The following is a 16,921-nucleotide window of genomic DNA, read 5'->3' as shown; positions in this document are numbered from 1 at the left end:
TTCTTGTTCACTTTTGACTCCTTTATGAGTTGATTTTGACTTATTTGGCTCATATCCCAATATTCCTTCAAGTAAGCACATTTTATTAGTTTCCGGAAATGCCTTTAAGCATTTTTGAGCTAAATCGCAAGTAAAAGAGAGCAGATAATCGGTCAAAATCCCTACTTATCACATGTCACCCCTTTACATGTGTGCCATCAAAGGGCATGATCTAGAAGACGACGAGATCGAATCCGTATTGCTAAAAAAAATCGGGAAAACCCTGTCAAAAGGAGCAATGATATGATATCATAATTTGCCACCTCACTCTATCGATTCTTTTTCCATGCTTGCATATTCTTTTGTAAAAGCGCACGCCAGAGCCATAAAGATCGAGACTAGGAAGTCGGACCTTTTCAAGGTAAGCAAAAAGAGAACGAGATACTAAGAGAGTTTGTATCTCGTTTCCAAGTGGAACGAATGGATCTACCACCGGTCACAAACGATTGGGCCGTTCAAGCTTTCACCCAAGGACTAAATGAATGAAGCTCAGTGGCTTCACAGCAGTTGAAGCACAACTTGATTGAGTACCCGGTTGTTACCTGGGCCGATATACATAATCGATATCAATCAAAGATTAGGGTCGAAGATGACCAGCTGGGGGCTCTTTCTAGATCCGTTGCCAAAAGAGACATCGATCGAGAATCGAGGTTGAACAGGGATCGATACGAGCCGCATAATAGAGATCGAAGGGGCAACGGATATGGGCACAACTCCGTACGAGGTGAGAGGGGAAGTAATCGAGGCCAAGGCTCTCGAGGGCTGATGAGCAAGAATGGTTTTGACAGGCATACCGGACCTAAGGAAGCACCAGGATTGTCGGAGTATAACTTCAATGTTGATGCATCCGCCATCGTATCGGCTATCGGACTCATCAAAGATACTAAATGGCCTCGACCTCTATAGACCAATCCAGCCCAGAGAAATCCTAATCAAGTATGCAAGTATCATGGCACCCATGGCCACAGAACGGAAGATTGCAGATAGTTGAGAGAAGAAGTAGCCCGGTTATTAAATGAAGGGCACCTTCGGGAGTTTTTAAGTGATCGGGCCAAGAATCACTTCAAAAACAGAGAATTCAATAAACAAAATGAGCAAGAAGAACCGTAACACATTATTCACATGATTATCGGAGGGATCGATGTTCCCCAAGGACCAGTGTTTAAACGCACTAACGTATCGATCATAAGGGAGAAGCGATCTCGGGCCCAGGATTATATACCGAAAGGAACCTTGTCCTTCAACAACGAAGATGCAGAAGGAATCATGTAGCCCCATAACGATGCACTGGTAATATCTGTACTCATGAATAAAAATCAAGTTAAGCGTGTGTTAATTGATTCAGGTAGTTCGGCCAACATCATTTGATTGAGGGTCGTAGAGCAACTCGGTCTACAGGACCAGGTTGTGCCCGCGGTCCTAGTACTAAACGGATTCAACATGGCATGTGAAACTACTAAGGGCGAGATAACTTTGCCAGTAAACGTGGCCGGGACCATCCAAGAAACGAAGTTTCATGTGATCGAGGGCAACATGAGGTATAACGCCCTATTCGGGAGACCATGAATCCACAACATGAGAGCAGTACCCTCGACCCTTCACCAGGTTCTAAAATTCCCAACACCAGAAGGAATCAAAACAATATACGGGGAGCAACCCGCCGCAAAGGAAATGTTTGCCATTGATAAAGTGATTCCGATGTCATCGCTCTCATCGACAAAGGGGTCGAATTTGAAGGAAAAACAAGAGACCAAATAGCAATCACAAACTCCGGCCTCGACCCAACTAGAGAAGCAGGAGGCTGAAGAAGATAATGATTATGGGGTCCCTCGATCCTTCATAGTCCCCGATGATTCTGACGCTACCAAATCAACGGTCGAAGAACTGGAGCAAATCACCCTAATCGAACATCTGCACGAACAAAAGGTATACATGGGCATGGGGTTAAATCCCGAGCTCAGGAAAAAGCTTATTCAATTTCTTATAACTAACATGGATTGTTTCGCTTGGTCCCATCTTGACATGACAGGGATCCCACCGGAAATCACCACCCATAGACTTAGCTTGGATCCGAAGTTCCATCCAGTGAAGCAAAAAAGAAGACCTCGGTCCGAGGTCAAACATGCTTTCATCAAGGACGATGTAACCAAGCTTCGTAAAATAGGGTCCATCCGAGAAGTAAAATACCCCGAATGGTTAGCAAACATAGTAGTAGTCCCTAAAAAAAAAACTAAGAATGTGTGTAGATTAAAAGGATCTAAATAAAGCATGCCCCAGGGATTCTTTTCCTTTGCCTAATATCGATCGCATGATCGATGCCACGGCTGGTCACGAGATCCTCAATTTTCTCGATGCCTATTCCGGGTACAATCAAATACAAATGAGCCCGGATGATCAATAAAAGACCTCGTTCATCACTAAGTATGGTACCTACTGCTACAATGTAATGTCATTTGGATTAAAAAATTTTGGTGCCACTTATCAATGCCTAGTAAATCGGATGTTCGAAGAACAAATAGGGAAAATTATGGAAATTTACATTGATGACATGCTAGTTAAGTCCCTGTGAGAAGAGGACCATTTAAAGCAGTTGCAGGAAACTCTCAGTATATTGAAGAAGTACAACATGAAGCTAAACTCGGAAAAATGTGCATTCAGGGTCAGGTCACGCAAATTTCTCGGGTTCATGGTAGCTAACCGAGGAATCGAGATTTATCCCGAAAAGATCAAAGCTATCGATGGCATCACGGTGATAGATAACGTAAAGGCCATGCAGAGGTTAACCGGGTGCATGGCCGCCCTGGGGCGATTCATCTCGAGGTCCTCCGATAAAGGCCATTGGTTTTTATCGTTGCTAAAGAAGAAGAGAAATTTCACATGGACCTCGGAATACCATCATGCCTTGGAGGAGCTTAAACGGTACTTATCGAACTCGCCGCTGCTTCACACACCAAAGGCAAACGAACAACTTTACTTATATTTGGCAGTATCGGAGGTAGCGGTAAGTGGAGTCCTATTCCGGGAAGAACGAGGTACGCAATTTCCCATTTGTTATGTCAGCCGGACCTTAGGCGAGGCCGAAACTAGATATCCCTACCTAGAAAAATTGGCGCTCGCTTTATTAAATGCCTCTAGGAAACTAAAACCATACTTTCAATATCGCCCCATATGTGTTGTAACAACCTATCCACTTCAAAATATTTTGCATAAACCCGAGCTTTCGGGACAGTTGGCCAAATGGGCCATAGAAATCAGCGAGTATGATATCGAATATCGACCCCGAACAATAATTAAGTCTCAAATTTTGGCAGACTTCGTAGCTGTCTTCACACCGGCCCTAGTACTCGAGGTCAAAAGAGAACTATTGATAAACTCGGGTACATCCTCAAGAATCTGGACCCTCTTCACGGACGGTGCTTCGAACGCGAAAGGGTCCGGGCTCGGCATCGTACTAAAATCGTCCACAAGCAATGTGGTTAGATAATCTATTAGAACTGTGAATTTGACTTACAATGAGGTCGAATATGAGGCCATTATTACATGTCTCGAACTAGACAAAGGCTTGGGAGCGGAGGTGATCGAGGCCAAATGTGACTCCCTTCTCGTAGTGAATCAGGTTAACAGAACCTTCGAAGTTAGAGAAGACCGAATGCAAAGATACCTAGATAAGTTACAAGTAAATTTGCACCAATTTAAGGAGTGGAATTGCAACATATGCCTCGAGATCAGAATAGTGAGGTCGATGCTCTCGCAAACTTAGGGTCATCCATCGAGGACAACGAGCTCGATTCAGGGACCGTCGTGCAACTCATAAGATCAGTAGTCGAAGAAGGTCACGCAGAGATAAATTCCATGAGCTTGACCTGGGATTGGAGAAATAAGCACATAGAGTATTTGAAGACTGGAAAGCTTCCCTCAGATCCGAAAGAATCTAGGGCCCTGCGCACGAAGGCAGCACAATTCACTTTGACCGAAGATGGAACCTTGTTCAAAAGAATGTTCGATGGTCCATTAGCGATATGTCTAGGACCGGGAGACACTGAGTACGTTCTAAGGGAAGTTCACGAAGGCACTTGCGAAAATCACTCTGGTGCTGAATCATTGGTTCAAAAGGTAATCAGAGCCGGCTATTACTGTATCGACATGGAAAAAGATGTGAAAGAGTTTGTTCGAAAATGTGACGAATGTCAAAAGCATGCACCAATGATTCACTAACCTGGGGAACTGCTCCATTCGGTCTTGTCACCGTGGCCGTTCATGAAGTGGGGAATGGACATCATTGGCCCCCTTCTATTGGCACCAGGTAAAGCTCAGTTTATTTTATTTATGACTCACTATTTTTCTAAGTGGGTTGAAGAGCAGGATTTTCAGAAAGTTAGGGAGAAGGAAGTCATCGACTTCATTTGGGATCACATTATATGTCGATTCGGGATGCCATCCGAAATTGTGTGTGATAACAGGAAACAATTCATCGGCAGCAAAGTGACCAAATTCCTCGAAGATCATAAAATCAAAAGAATCCTATCAACGCCTTATCAACCTAGTGGGAACGGACAAGCCAAATCAACCAACAAAACCATCATTCACAATCTTAAGAAGAGGTTAAGCGACTCCAAAGGAAAGTGGAAAGAAATTTTACCCGAAGTTCTTTGGGCATATCGCACAACCTCGAAATCCAGTACCGGAGCTACTCCATTCTCATTAGTTTATGGCGATGAAGCTCTAATATCGGTCAAAGTCGGAGAGCCGAGTATCCGATTTCGATATGCAACAAAGAAATCAAATAATGAGGCCATGAATACGAGCCTAGAACTATTAGATGAAAGGTGTGAAACTGCACTCATCCGATTAGCTGCCCAAAAGCAACGAATCGAGAGATACTACAATCGAAGAACTAATCTTCGATATTTTAATGTCGGGGACTTAATGCTAAGAAACGTCACCCTCAACACCCGAAATCCTAATGAAGGAAAATTGAGTCCGAATTAGGAAGGACCGTACCAAATTCTTGAGGTCACCGAAAAAGGGTCTTACAAGCTCGGAACAATGAACGGGGAACAACTACCAAGCAATTGGAACATATCTCGCCTAAAACGGTACTACTGCTAAGGTACGCTCTTTTTTCGTTCTTTTTCTATTTTTAGATTAACACATGTAGATGATCGAAAAGAAACGACGACGGACTTTTTAGCAAACAGCACGAAGTCCTTAGGTCTGAAAGCACATGTTGCACTCTTTTTTCCTCAGACCGAGTTTTGTCCCAAATGGATTTTTTTCGATAAGGTTTTAACGAGGCAACGATGAATCGTGCTAACTTAGAATCAAGCTCAATTACGAATCGGCATCGGAGATCCATTCGACATTATCCGAGGTTCCTTTTCAATCAACCTCGAATACTAGGGGGCTACTCTCAGATATGCGTAATCTTCGAATATCAACTCTAGAAAGGAAACTAATTCATAGAGAGAGGATCTCGATAAACAGAATTTATTGTAAGGGTCAAACAGTCAAATCGAACTATGCCCATATAGGTTGCCCGAACCCTGTTTCGATCGAGAATAAAGAGAAGTATGTTCCTTACAAACATCTTATTCTTTGAAATTAGCAGAATTTCTTTTATCTTACTTCTTTGCAAAGAGCTACGTACTTCCGAATATAAACAAGTCCAAGGGCAATACTTAACCGGAATACGAACGATCTCTCCTTCACTTGGGGGACTGCCATCCGACTCAAACAACCCAAGTCATCGGGCCTCGGGAGCAAAAAGACCTAATAGGAAATGTCCCAATTTCTAAAAGTCACTGCCACCCCGCTCGGGAATTATTATCTCGGGCAAGCCCAGATAAAATGGGAAAATAAGATCAATGGGTAGCTCCCGAACTAAAAGGCTACGGCCAATTTAACACGGCTCGGAGACGTCCGAAATCCGTAACAAAAATAGGCCTTTAAAAAATAAAAAAATTCTTTCACAACCGATTATAAAGTCTACCCTCAGCAAAATCTCAGACTTTGATAACATCGAACCCCGATAACGCCTAAACCAAGAAAGGAAATAAAGGCAAGTTTTGTTCAAACCCTCGAACGGAACCTTATTTCATGCTAAGGCATTTTTCAACCTTTGTAAATACAAATAAATCAAAGAAAAAATATGATAGCCTAAAGGTCAAGAAAAGCCTTATATTTATATACCATAGTTTAGTTTTTTTACAAAGACCAAATTGGCCTAAATTTACAATGGCCAAAAAATGACCTCAAAAAAGAAAAAATAAAAAGTCCTAAGAAGCTTGGTCTTCATCGGGGGTCGCGTCTCCATCCTCGAGATCTTCTCCGTCTTCAGATTCACTTGAGCTCTCGGAGTATTCCTCAGGGAAGGCCAGCCTTCGGGCCCTGGCTTCCTCTTCTTTGGCATTTTCAATTTCGGCCACAATATCGAAGCCCTGGGCATTGACCCCCTCGAGAGATTCCCTTCGAGCTTGCCATTTTGCATGATCCACCATGCCCTTTGCCTTGTCCTGAATGGCCTCGACATCGACCCTAAACTGGGCCACTATAGCATCAGCATTTGTATTGGCCACGGCCGCCACGGATCTGGCCACAGTCACCTCGGATCTGGCCACATCGAGTTGGTTGGCCAAGCTTGCCTTATCAGAAACGGACAAATCTAATCGAGACTGAAGCTCCTTGATCTCCTCGACCTGCACCGAGGCTTTCTCTTTTGTGGCTCGAAGTTGGGTCTCGGCCAAATCCAATTACGCTTGAACGATTTCCTTTTTCGAGACGAGGATATCCATGTTCTTTCTAAATTCTTCCGCATCGGCCTGTATCGCATCTAACTGCGTCTGGAGCCGTCCAATTTTTTCGAGCCTCTGCCGAACCCGTAGAATCAGATCATTAGTGATTATCTCCAATTCATCTTCACTATCGTCAAGAACTCGGAATACCTGCTCGGCCATCTCGGCATACTCGTCCTGAGCCGTCACTAAGTCGACTTGAAGATTCTCACTGAGAAGCTTGTACGTATCACTTTTCTCAGTGAGGTTCCGAACCTCAACCTCATGCTCCTCCCGGATTTGGAGGAAAGCCTCGCGATACAATACCGAAGCCTGCAAATAAGGGAGAAGATGTTAGAAATTATCTACAACTGTGAGTTTAAAATAAATAATGAAGAAACCTTTGGATTTACCCAATTCAAAGCATGTTGGGCCTCATTGAAAAGACAAGTGTCTCCCACCGCGTTCATCACGGCTTGGTCTTTCTAGGTCACCAAGGATCGAAGATAGCTAGCAATCCCCATAGGAGGAGAGAAAATACGGGCATCCGCCGGGATAGAAAGCACTATGTTCCGCCTACGGTCGGGATTAATACTTGGGGCCGGGAATCGGTCAACTAATTTTGGGCTCGATGAAGAACCGGTGGCGACCGATGACGGTATCTTTTTCGGTACCGATAAACCATCAAACCTGGTGGCATCTTCCGAAGCAGCAGACTCAAACCTATCCAAAAAGCCATGGATATCGGTCACCCCATAAATACCTTCGTAAGAGTGACCTTCCAACATATTGGCCTCGTGGATCATAGCGTTCGAAATCTGAGGGGACCCTGAAATATCGATCACTCCGAGCTCGTCCCTCGAGACATCCTCCGCTGCCCGAGAAGTCTTGCCCCCGGTCTCTCTCTCGGCCATTTCAGATTGGGACGGAGTGGCCTCAACCCTTTTTGGTTCAGAAACTATGGCCAAATCTTTCTCTTCGACCTCTGCCGGATCGGAGGACTGTGGTATCGGAGTTACCAGCCCGCACGCGGGCCACTAGTTAGGAATTATCTTTCTCTTCTCCTTCTTCAGGCTCGTTCCTTAATCGGCTGATTAGTTTCGAAGACATAACATTGATGTCCCCTTTGGGCTTGCGAGACTTCTTTGCCGGTTTTTTCTTTTCCGAGCCCGGGGAACTCGGAGCCCCTTTTCTCTTCTTCTCTTTAGCCTGCTTCGAAGCAGATGGGAGAAATTCTTCGTCGCCAGATGGGGGCCTCATTGCAACGTCCTTTTTGAGGCCTGCAAAGGAAAAAGATGAATAAGTTCGAAGAAAAGATTGAACGATCGTCATTCTAAGAAGGAAACTCACAATGTTTATGAGCCTCCCATCGACCCTTCGACAACTCCATCCAAGCACGCTCTGAGTACGGCCTCTGTAACATGAGGCCTTCGACCCATTTTCTAAGGTCCAGAATTGGGTCAGGCATCTGAGCCACGGCTGCAACGCCGAAAAATATCAATAATGAAATAAATAAATAAGAAGATAAACAATGATATTAAATCTTCTGAGTGAAGTGCTACTTACGTTTCATATTCCATTTCTTGGGGAATGGCATGTATTCAGTAGGGATCAGGTCTGAAGTCCTTATTCGAACAAACTGGCCCATCCAATCTCGGTCCCGACCTTCATTTATGCTCGACAACGGAGCCTTATTGGCTTGGCGAGAAAGCTTGATCAACCCTCCTCGATAAAGTCAGGGACTGTACAGGCGCATGAGGTGGTCGAGGTAAAAGGACATCCCTCGATTTTGCTCACAAAGAATCGAAAGAGAATCACTATTCTCGAGAAAGAGGGGTGGATTTGGCCGAGGGTCACATCGTATCTTTTGCAAAAGATAATAATGATGGGGTCTAAGGGACCCAATGTAAAGGGGTAAGTGTAAACACTTAAAAACCCCTCCACGTAGGTAGTGATCGAGTCCTCGGGCGAAGAAACCACCACATGCTTATCGACCCAGTTGCAGTCATGTTTAACCCTAGGGAGGAGTTTTTCTGTGATTGTGGATATGTAACTCGAGACCGGTTCACATCGGCCCGCTGCCAAGGAGGCCTTTTTGACCCTAAAATCCGTAACGGTCGGGCACCCTGCCGGAACGAATTCCTCAGGGCGGGGTTCCACCGCAGCCTCACCACCGGCGGGCCGTGATGAAGAAGCAGCCTCCTTTTGCGGTACTGTTTTAGAAGTTTTCGCCATTGATGGATAAGGGAAAAGAGAATTATGATGATATGCAGTTTGATTAGAGTTCTAGAGATTTTGGTGTGGAAATTGTGAAGCAAAGGGATTTTCTGAAAGAAGATGTAAGAGTAGAGAAGAAGATTTGAGTGAAAAGTTTCAACGAGTATGAAAGTTTGAATACTTATAGCTTGGTAATGACGGTCCAAAACTGGACCGACGGGACGTTTGTCACATACGTCATAATCGGGCTCGTCGCTGACATCGTCACCCACCGAGTCGGAGTTCGGAAATTCATATCGTTTCTCGTCATCTTCTTTCCGAGAAACGAAGGGACTATCTATATATGGTCAAAACCGAGTTTGCCCTTCGTATGACTAATCGATATTGGAACATGATAGACCAAGGTTCGGCCTCGTGTAGAATCGAGCCATAATGCGGAGTTGGGTCGCCGTGCTCGTGATCAAAAAACCGATCAAGATCGAGATCGAGCAAGATCGAGATCGGTCTCAATTGAGGAGAGCTTATCGAGCCAAAAAAATAGAAAACTGGAATATCCGCAATTGGGCGAGAATCTTGGCGAAAATTCCGGCGCATATCAAGGAAAGGCCAATTAATTAATCTATCATGGGATTCCTTCTGTATTTTAATTATATTCAAATAGGACTTCCCTACTATATAAAGGGTTGTCTCTATCATTTATAAGGGGATTCATTCATACAAGAAAAAGCAATACACTGCCTTATTTCAGCTCTCAATACCTTGTTACTCTATTCATACATCATCAGAATTTTCACTTGGTTGGAGAGTAATCTAACTTGAAAGCTAAAGCTAAAGCTAATTGATCTGTTTGGTTTGCATTTATTTTTTTTACAATTAATTTTGATATTCATTTATATATTTTCTCAATTTGTATCAAGTCATACTATGTATCCTTAGAACCGCGTACAAATTTAATTGTTATCCGTTTTTCGGGTAAACTGGTTCGAATGTTTTCTTTAGGCGCTTAATCAAAACTAGAGTATCCCTCCTCCATAGTAGGAATCACTAGCTATCCGGGAATAGATGTGGCAGCCAAAGGGCTATGCAAAAGTTCGGCAAAAATTATCAAAGTTCACTTTTTGCTCTTCTTCTTTATTATTGATTCCTTTTCAATTTCCCGAAATTCATTTCATTTTACAACTATAGAATTTCCGATGACAAGACATAAAATATCATCCTGGTGACAACTATTTGAAAAGTCATCTGCTGGATGTATAATCTTCAATTTTTGCTTTGAAAAGTGTAATTAGGTAGCTTCCTTTATGTTTTTTCTTCCACTTGCAATCTGTTATGTCTGTCCTACTATATTAAATTAGACTTTCTCTTAATTTATATCAGTCAACCGTTTTCTTCCTTTTCTTCTACCTGCTTAGCACTAGTTGCATCTGATCATGTTATGTTAGATGTTCATCTATTTTTATTAAATTAACTATATATTTTTATTGGGCAAAATATAAATTGACCGGCCTACTGAAACTAATTGCATTCGCTAGCTAGAAAGTATATAAAATATGTGTATTATATGTATGTAATGCACATATATACAAAAAATATATATATTATTTTTTGAAACGGCTAAAAATTATACATTTCTCATGACTTGACCCACACCAGCTGCATCGGCCCACCAAAGATACCCCTAAACACCCAGCACTATCCCGTTGCCACTCGCGTATGATATCAACTACCATTCAAAAAATATATGTAGCATCATACAGTTTACCGGGAAAAAAAATGTCACATTATGCTAAATTTTTGCTATTATATTCAACCTGCTCAATAATATGAATGTCCATTAAACTATCAAAATATAAATTTTTGTCAATCGCTACACAATAACTCTATTTCCACTTTTGAATCCACGCACATTTTTTATTTAAAAGAAAATTGTCTTGCCACAATACCATTTGCTTGTGCCTTTAGGCCAATAATCTGAAGGCCACGTCATATCCTCTCGGTAATGCAGAGAAAAAGCACAAGATAAGATTTGACCTTATTCAATTTATCCCGCTTACATATCAAGGGCTCCAAAAGAATTACATCTTGCTGACGGTAGAAAGTTTGAATTTTGTCATCAACAGTAGCAATTTGTTCGTTTCATTTAGCAGAGTTGTAATTCTTATTGAAACTTGGGTCATTTCAAAAGCGGTAGAGTACGCATTCACTTGGTCCCTGATGTTAGCAAATTAATTGTTGTAGGTCTGGCTCTGCCTTTTTGGAAGAACAAGAAAGAGATTAGAAAATTAAAAATGATAATATAGAGTCACGATTGTGTTTGTGTTCCTTTTCTGGAAAAGACTAATAAAAGGAGTAATGTAAGAAGAAGTTGAATCAATTCAAAAAGAGTATAATTTCGAAAGCGAATAAGAGACTAAAAGATGGAAGCGAAAAAAGAAAAGATAAGAAATTAAAAAATATATATATTAATTTGGTTCAATAAATTTGGAAGAAAAAAGAAAGAAAGAAAGAAAAATCAAGAAAGGTCAAGAAAAGTTAGGTCGGGTGTCAAGGGCGGTTCAATAAATTTAGTGGCCTAAAGTTAAATTTAATAAGAAGCCTTATACTTTTTTTATATTAGAATTCATATATGTACAGACACACGCATAAAAAAAAGTTAGTGTTGCTATTTTTTTTCAGCACATGTTTATAGTATAATATTCTTAAACAAGGGCGGATGTATATGGTAAAATGATGGAGCACGTGAATCCATAGTCTTTTCGCAAAATTAAATATTTTATGTACATATTTTTTAAAATAGGTATAATATTAACAGTTAGCACTCATGCTCCGAAAAAGTTGAATGGGACACTTGGTTGAAGGTTGAGTTATTTATCTAGAGGAATATAAATCAATTCCACTTAATACATTCTTTTTCTCCTTTTTTTAATAGTGCACTCATGTACTAAAAATTTTAGATTCGCCTCTGTTCTTAAATGACACAAAGTTTTAACTTCACACACTAATATTATTAATTATATTAGTAAGAGGTAATTTAAATAAATAAGATGTTGACATATATTTACAATATATTTCATTTGATACTATTGTAAAAAATATTTTTACTAATATGGAGATTTAAGTATTTTCATTCAAAGTTCTAAAATATTTTTACGGTTAAAGAGACCGTCTTTCTTTCTTTTCTGTTTTTTTTATAAATTTTTGGGAAAAGAGCCAAATATATCCTCTACTTTCGAATATTGTCTACATTTAATCTCCGTTATACTATCCGGCCAAATTTACCCCTAACGTTATACTATCCGACCAAATTTACCCCTACCATTATACTATCTGGCCAAATTTACCCCTATCATCAGCAAACATTTAAAAGTTACCCTTTGATGTATTAAGTAATCCAAAATCTCCTAAATTACTTTTATTCAAATCACTTGTTGTTCTTCTTGCTCCACTATTTTCAGAAATTACTATTGATATGAATGCTAAATTTACTAGACTATACAAATTATTCATGAATATTTTTAATTACCAATGCACCCACTTCTTTTCTTGTAATAATGGGTTTGGAATTGGTTTAATTTTTTTTTCAACCAAATGTAGAATTCAGTGGGTCTATTTATTCTGAATTATATGTAGTTGATTACCATGTATGTACATGTATTATATTCAAATACATTTTGTCATTGACTGGTTGGTATAGAGTTCGATCGACTAACGTAAGAGTGCACAATGTATAGGCATTTGATTAAAGCAAAGTTGAATTCGACAATGTAAAGTCTCCAAGGAACTTCAACTTCAATCACTAATACTTGCAAAGTACCCATACATTTGGTGCAATAAATTTATTAAAATTGGGATGTTGTAAATACTTTTAAAATTTAGAAAAGCTACTTAATTTAGATTTTTCAAATAACTATATTTTGTTTATTAACGGTTGTATTATTTAATATTTTTCTCTTATTTTTTTCTCCAATTCAAAGAGTAGGTAAATGCCAATTATTTTGAAAATAGTGGACCAAGAAGAAGAATCAGTAACTTAATTAAAAGGATTTGGGAGATTCTGGGTCACCTGACGGACTGAGGGGTAATTTTTAAAAGTTTGCTGATTGTAGGGGTAAATTTAGCCCGATAATATAACGATAGGGGTAAATTTGGCTGGATAGTATAACGGAGGTTAAATGTAAAAAATATCTGAAAGTAGAGGGGTATATTTGGTCTTTTTCCTAAATTTTTTGTACTTTTTTATTTTTTCTGCAAACTTTAATATTGTCTATATAAAATAAAATCATAAAATCTATTTTTAAATTTTTTTTTGAGGCCTTAAAATCTCGAGGGACTAAATCAAGGCTTTAATAACCTCCTCTTGGGCCACCTGTCTGCCTCTTACATTCTCAATCAATTTTGTTTTATAGAGTATCAACTAAGATAAGACAATTTGTGCAATTTATTTTTTTACGGATATATTAAGAAAAAGGAACCTATCAGCATATCTTTTAGTGAACTAGTGGAGATCTTCTTTCAATAATTCCCTTTAAGAAAATTATATTTGTGTATGCAATCAATTTGTTGGCTAGTGTATGTGATGGTGTCATGGAGGCGTACCACAAACATTGCCTAGATAAGCGTTGAAATTAAAATGGCGAGCACGAGTGTCATTTATAGTTGTCAAGATTTTTTTGTCTACAGCGAGAAGAGAAGCTTACAAATAGTAACAGTACGGGAAAAAAATTTATTTAGACGAAATCATACCAAATTAATGCAATAATCTGCAACCTGACATATTTATGAACAACAATCTGCAACGCCAGTCTAGCCGGAACAGCTTCAGCAACAAAGGCATGATGCGCTACGACCCATTGGCTGATGTAAATTATATAATGATTTGGGGAAAGCGGTAAAGAAGAAGGTATGAGAGAGATTGTCTGAATTGGTAGTTATTGTGTGAATATTTGTTGCGTTCTTTCCGTTAATGTCATAGGTCGGGGTAAAGTGGTAATGAAGTAATAGTAGTCCATCTATATGGCGCTTTTGAGAGTGAGGGAGAATCAATTATTATGATAGTAATGGTCGATTTAGCGGGATGAGGATTGATGGCAGAAAAAAGAAATTTGGACTATTTCGTAATATTCAAAGGCAAATTGGGGTCATTTCACATAGTTTAAGAACCAATTTGACCTTTTTCCCCTTTTATAAAGACTAACATTTTGGAAAACAATTTCTCTCAGCTAAAACATTTGAGGCTACAACCCAAACATAACCCCCCTCCCCGTTTTGACATTCACATTTCAGTGGGTGATTGGGCTATATGGACCCAAGTTTTTTTGACAATGGCCCATTCAACCACTATCACCATAGGAACTTGGGCTTATAATAGCACATGTGAGGCTATATTGGGGATTTTTTGTGGACACACAAGGACTAACAATTGGTAAACGAGCTTCTGAAATGAGTACACGTGCTTTTGAAAACTTTACATGAACAAAGAAGTTGCATATCAAGAAGTGCTCGATTACTTTCTTCTTCCACTTTGTTCTTTTTTTTCCTTATTTTCACAATGTAAAAAACATCACCCATCTTCTTGATATCTCCTTAATTTATGTTTAACCTCAAGAAATGAAAAAAAAAAATTATTATGAGACCCCAAAAAGGAAAAAAAAAAAAGAAGGTCCTTGGTATTATGGTATGAGACTGAGCATTATTTGAAGCTCTATCTTATTTACTTTCTGTTAAAGCAGAACAATCTAAAGTTTTAAATATTTTGACCAAATCTCAGGTGCGGAAAGCCTAGGCAGTGTATTAAAATCGAGGGTTCCGTGATTTTTCATCATTTTGGACATTTCAAGCTCGGGATTAGACGATTTGTGAGAGAGATTTCGAAGGGATTCTTGAGATAAGTCACTTGTGATTATGTTTACTCAATAATTATGTTTCCCCATTGATTTTCCTACCTAGATTGTGTGGTTTTGAGGGGTAATTTTGGAGTTTGAGGCTAGAAAATTGGAGAGTTTAAATTGGGGATTTGAGTGACGATTTGGTGTCGGAATTTGACAAATTTGGCATGGTTGGACTCGTGGTTGAATGAGCTTTTGGATTTTTGTGACTTTTGTTGGATTCCGAGACATGGGATCGGGGTGACTTTTTAGGATGATTTTCCAATTCTTTGCTAAAATCACTATTTCATTATTTAAACTAGTTTTCTATAGTTGTATTTTATAGTATGAAATTATTTTGGCAAGATTCGAGCCGTTTGGAGTTGGAAAATCGAGGGAAAGGCCTTCTAATTGATTGATTGAGTGTGATTTGAGGTAAGTGACTTGTCTAATCTTGTGTGGAAAAATTTTTATTAGGATTTGGTAGTTTGGTGATAATTTGTGATATGTGAAAGCCGTGTACGCAAGGTGACGAGTGCGTATACTGGCTAAATATTGAAATTTCGGGTTTTGCTACGTAGTTTCTTTTTCATGCTTTAATTGAGTTACTTTAGCACGTTAAAGTCATCACGTTTAGCCTAATTTCACATGTCTACTTGTCTTATCTCCTATTTGCAACTTGTATCACATGTTTAGTTGAATTACTTGCTTTTCTTGATTTCCGTATTCATTACTTAACTGTGAAAATTCTTTACTTGAAATTACTATCCTTGGAATATCATTTATTCAGTTGTTGTGTTTTGGCTTTCAGGTTATTGTTGAGGTGATTGTTTGCACAAGGTTTCTTCCGTGAGATTTTTATTATTTGCACGAGGTTTCTGTCGTGCAGTTGTTATTGTTGCACGAGATTTCTGCTTTGCCGTTGTGATTGTTGATACGCATGCGGTGGTATAAGATCTGGGTGTTGAAACGCATGCGGTGAGATAAGATGGGCTTGATACGCGTGGCTAGTAGTGGAACTATTAGAAGCCATACAGTGTGATAAGGTGGGCTAAAACGAGGGATGTTATTTCGGGAAAATAATTTTTTAAAATCAAATATAAAGGCTCCTGCGGTTATATAAGGAAAGACTGTGATTTGTTTTTACGATTTGGGATTACGAGGCGATACCTCGGGAGTGCCCCTGCTGATATTCTTTATTTGTTGTATTATTTGGTTCTTGTTTTCCTTAACATGTAAAAATTTTGTTTTCCTTTCATGTTGTATTAACTTTCCTTGATTCTGTGTTGTTATTTCCCGTAAATTCTTTATTGTTCCCTTCCCTGTCTTTTTCATTATATCATATTATCTCTGTCTTGTTTCTTATTATCTCCAGTAGGGCCTTGACCCGACCTCGTCACTACTCTACCGATGATAGACTTGGCACTTACGGGGTACTGTTATGGTGTACTCATACTACGCTTCTGCACATATTTTTATACAGATCCAGGTACATCCTATCAGCCTCGATATTAGTGCGATGTGTTGCTGCTTTGGAGATTTCAAGGTACACATGCCCGCATCTGCAGGCCTCGGAATCCCCTTCTATTATGTTTTCTCTTATTTCTTTATATTTTGATAGACAGTGATGTATAGGATTGTTCGTTACTATATCTAGAGCTTGTGATTTATATTTCACCAGGTTTTGGGATTGTACGTATTGAGTTTTGGTAGATTCTATTTATTAAAATGTTGGGATGTTCAAGTTTAAATCTCTTATTTAATGTTTTCGCATATTGTTAGGCTTACCTAGTCTTAGAGATCAGGTGCCGTCACGATATCCTACAGAGGGAATTTGGGATCGTGACACCCCTCTCCTTTGTTTTTAAATCTGTCTATTTTAAATTAAGGCGTCTAAGTAAATATATTTTTTGTTGATTAATATTTAGAGCCTGTTTGGACATAAGAAATTTTTTTCTTTTTTTTCAAAAAATTCACTTTTTTCGAAATCAGCGTTTGTTCATAAAATTTCCAATTTTCACTTGAAAATGC

General features: G+C 39.4%; 1 protein-coding gene across 1 annotated transcript; it reads left to right on the top strand.

Moving 5' to 3' along the window:
* The first annotated feature begins 3,753 nt into the window (after positions 1 to 3,753).
* LOC138907073 (uncharacterized) lies at positions 3,754 to 4,254 on the top strand. The gene has a single exon (XM_070197159.1). It carries the CDS (start codon positions 3,754 to 3,756, stop codon positions 4,252 to 4,254), a length of 501 nt encoding a protein of 166 aa, XP_070053260.1.
* Positions 4,255 to 16,921: the final 12,667 nt, after the last annotated feature.

The sequence above is a fragment of the Nicotiana tomentosiformis genome, chromosome 1, assembly GCF_000390325.3.
Source record: "Nicotiana tomentosiformis chromosome 1, ASM39032v3, whole genome shotgun sequence".
Lineage (NCBI taxonomy): Eukaryota > Viridiplantae > Streptophyta > Magnoliopsida > Solanales > Solanaceae > Nicotiana > Nicotiana tomentosiformis.
Note: the sequence above shows the minus strand (reverse complement) of the source record. Positions and strands in the feature narration are given on the sequence as shown.

Excerpts from the sequence above, each read along its gene's own strand:
- LOC138907073 (XM_070197159.1), top strand. The coding sequence starts at position 3,754 with ATGCCTCGAGATCAGAATAGTGAGGTCGATGCTCTCGCAAACTTAGGG.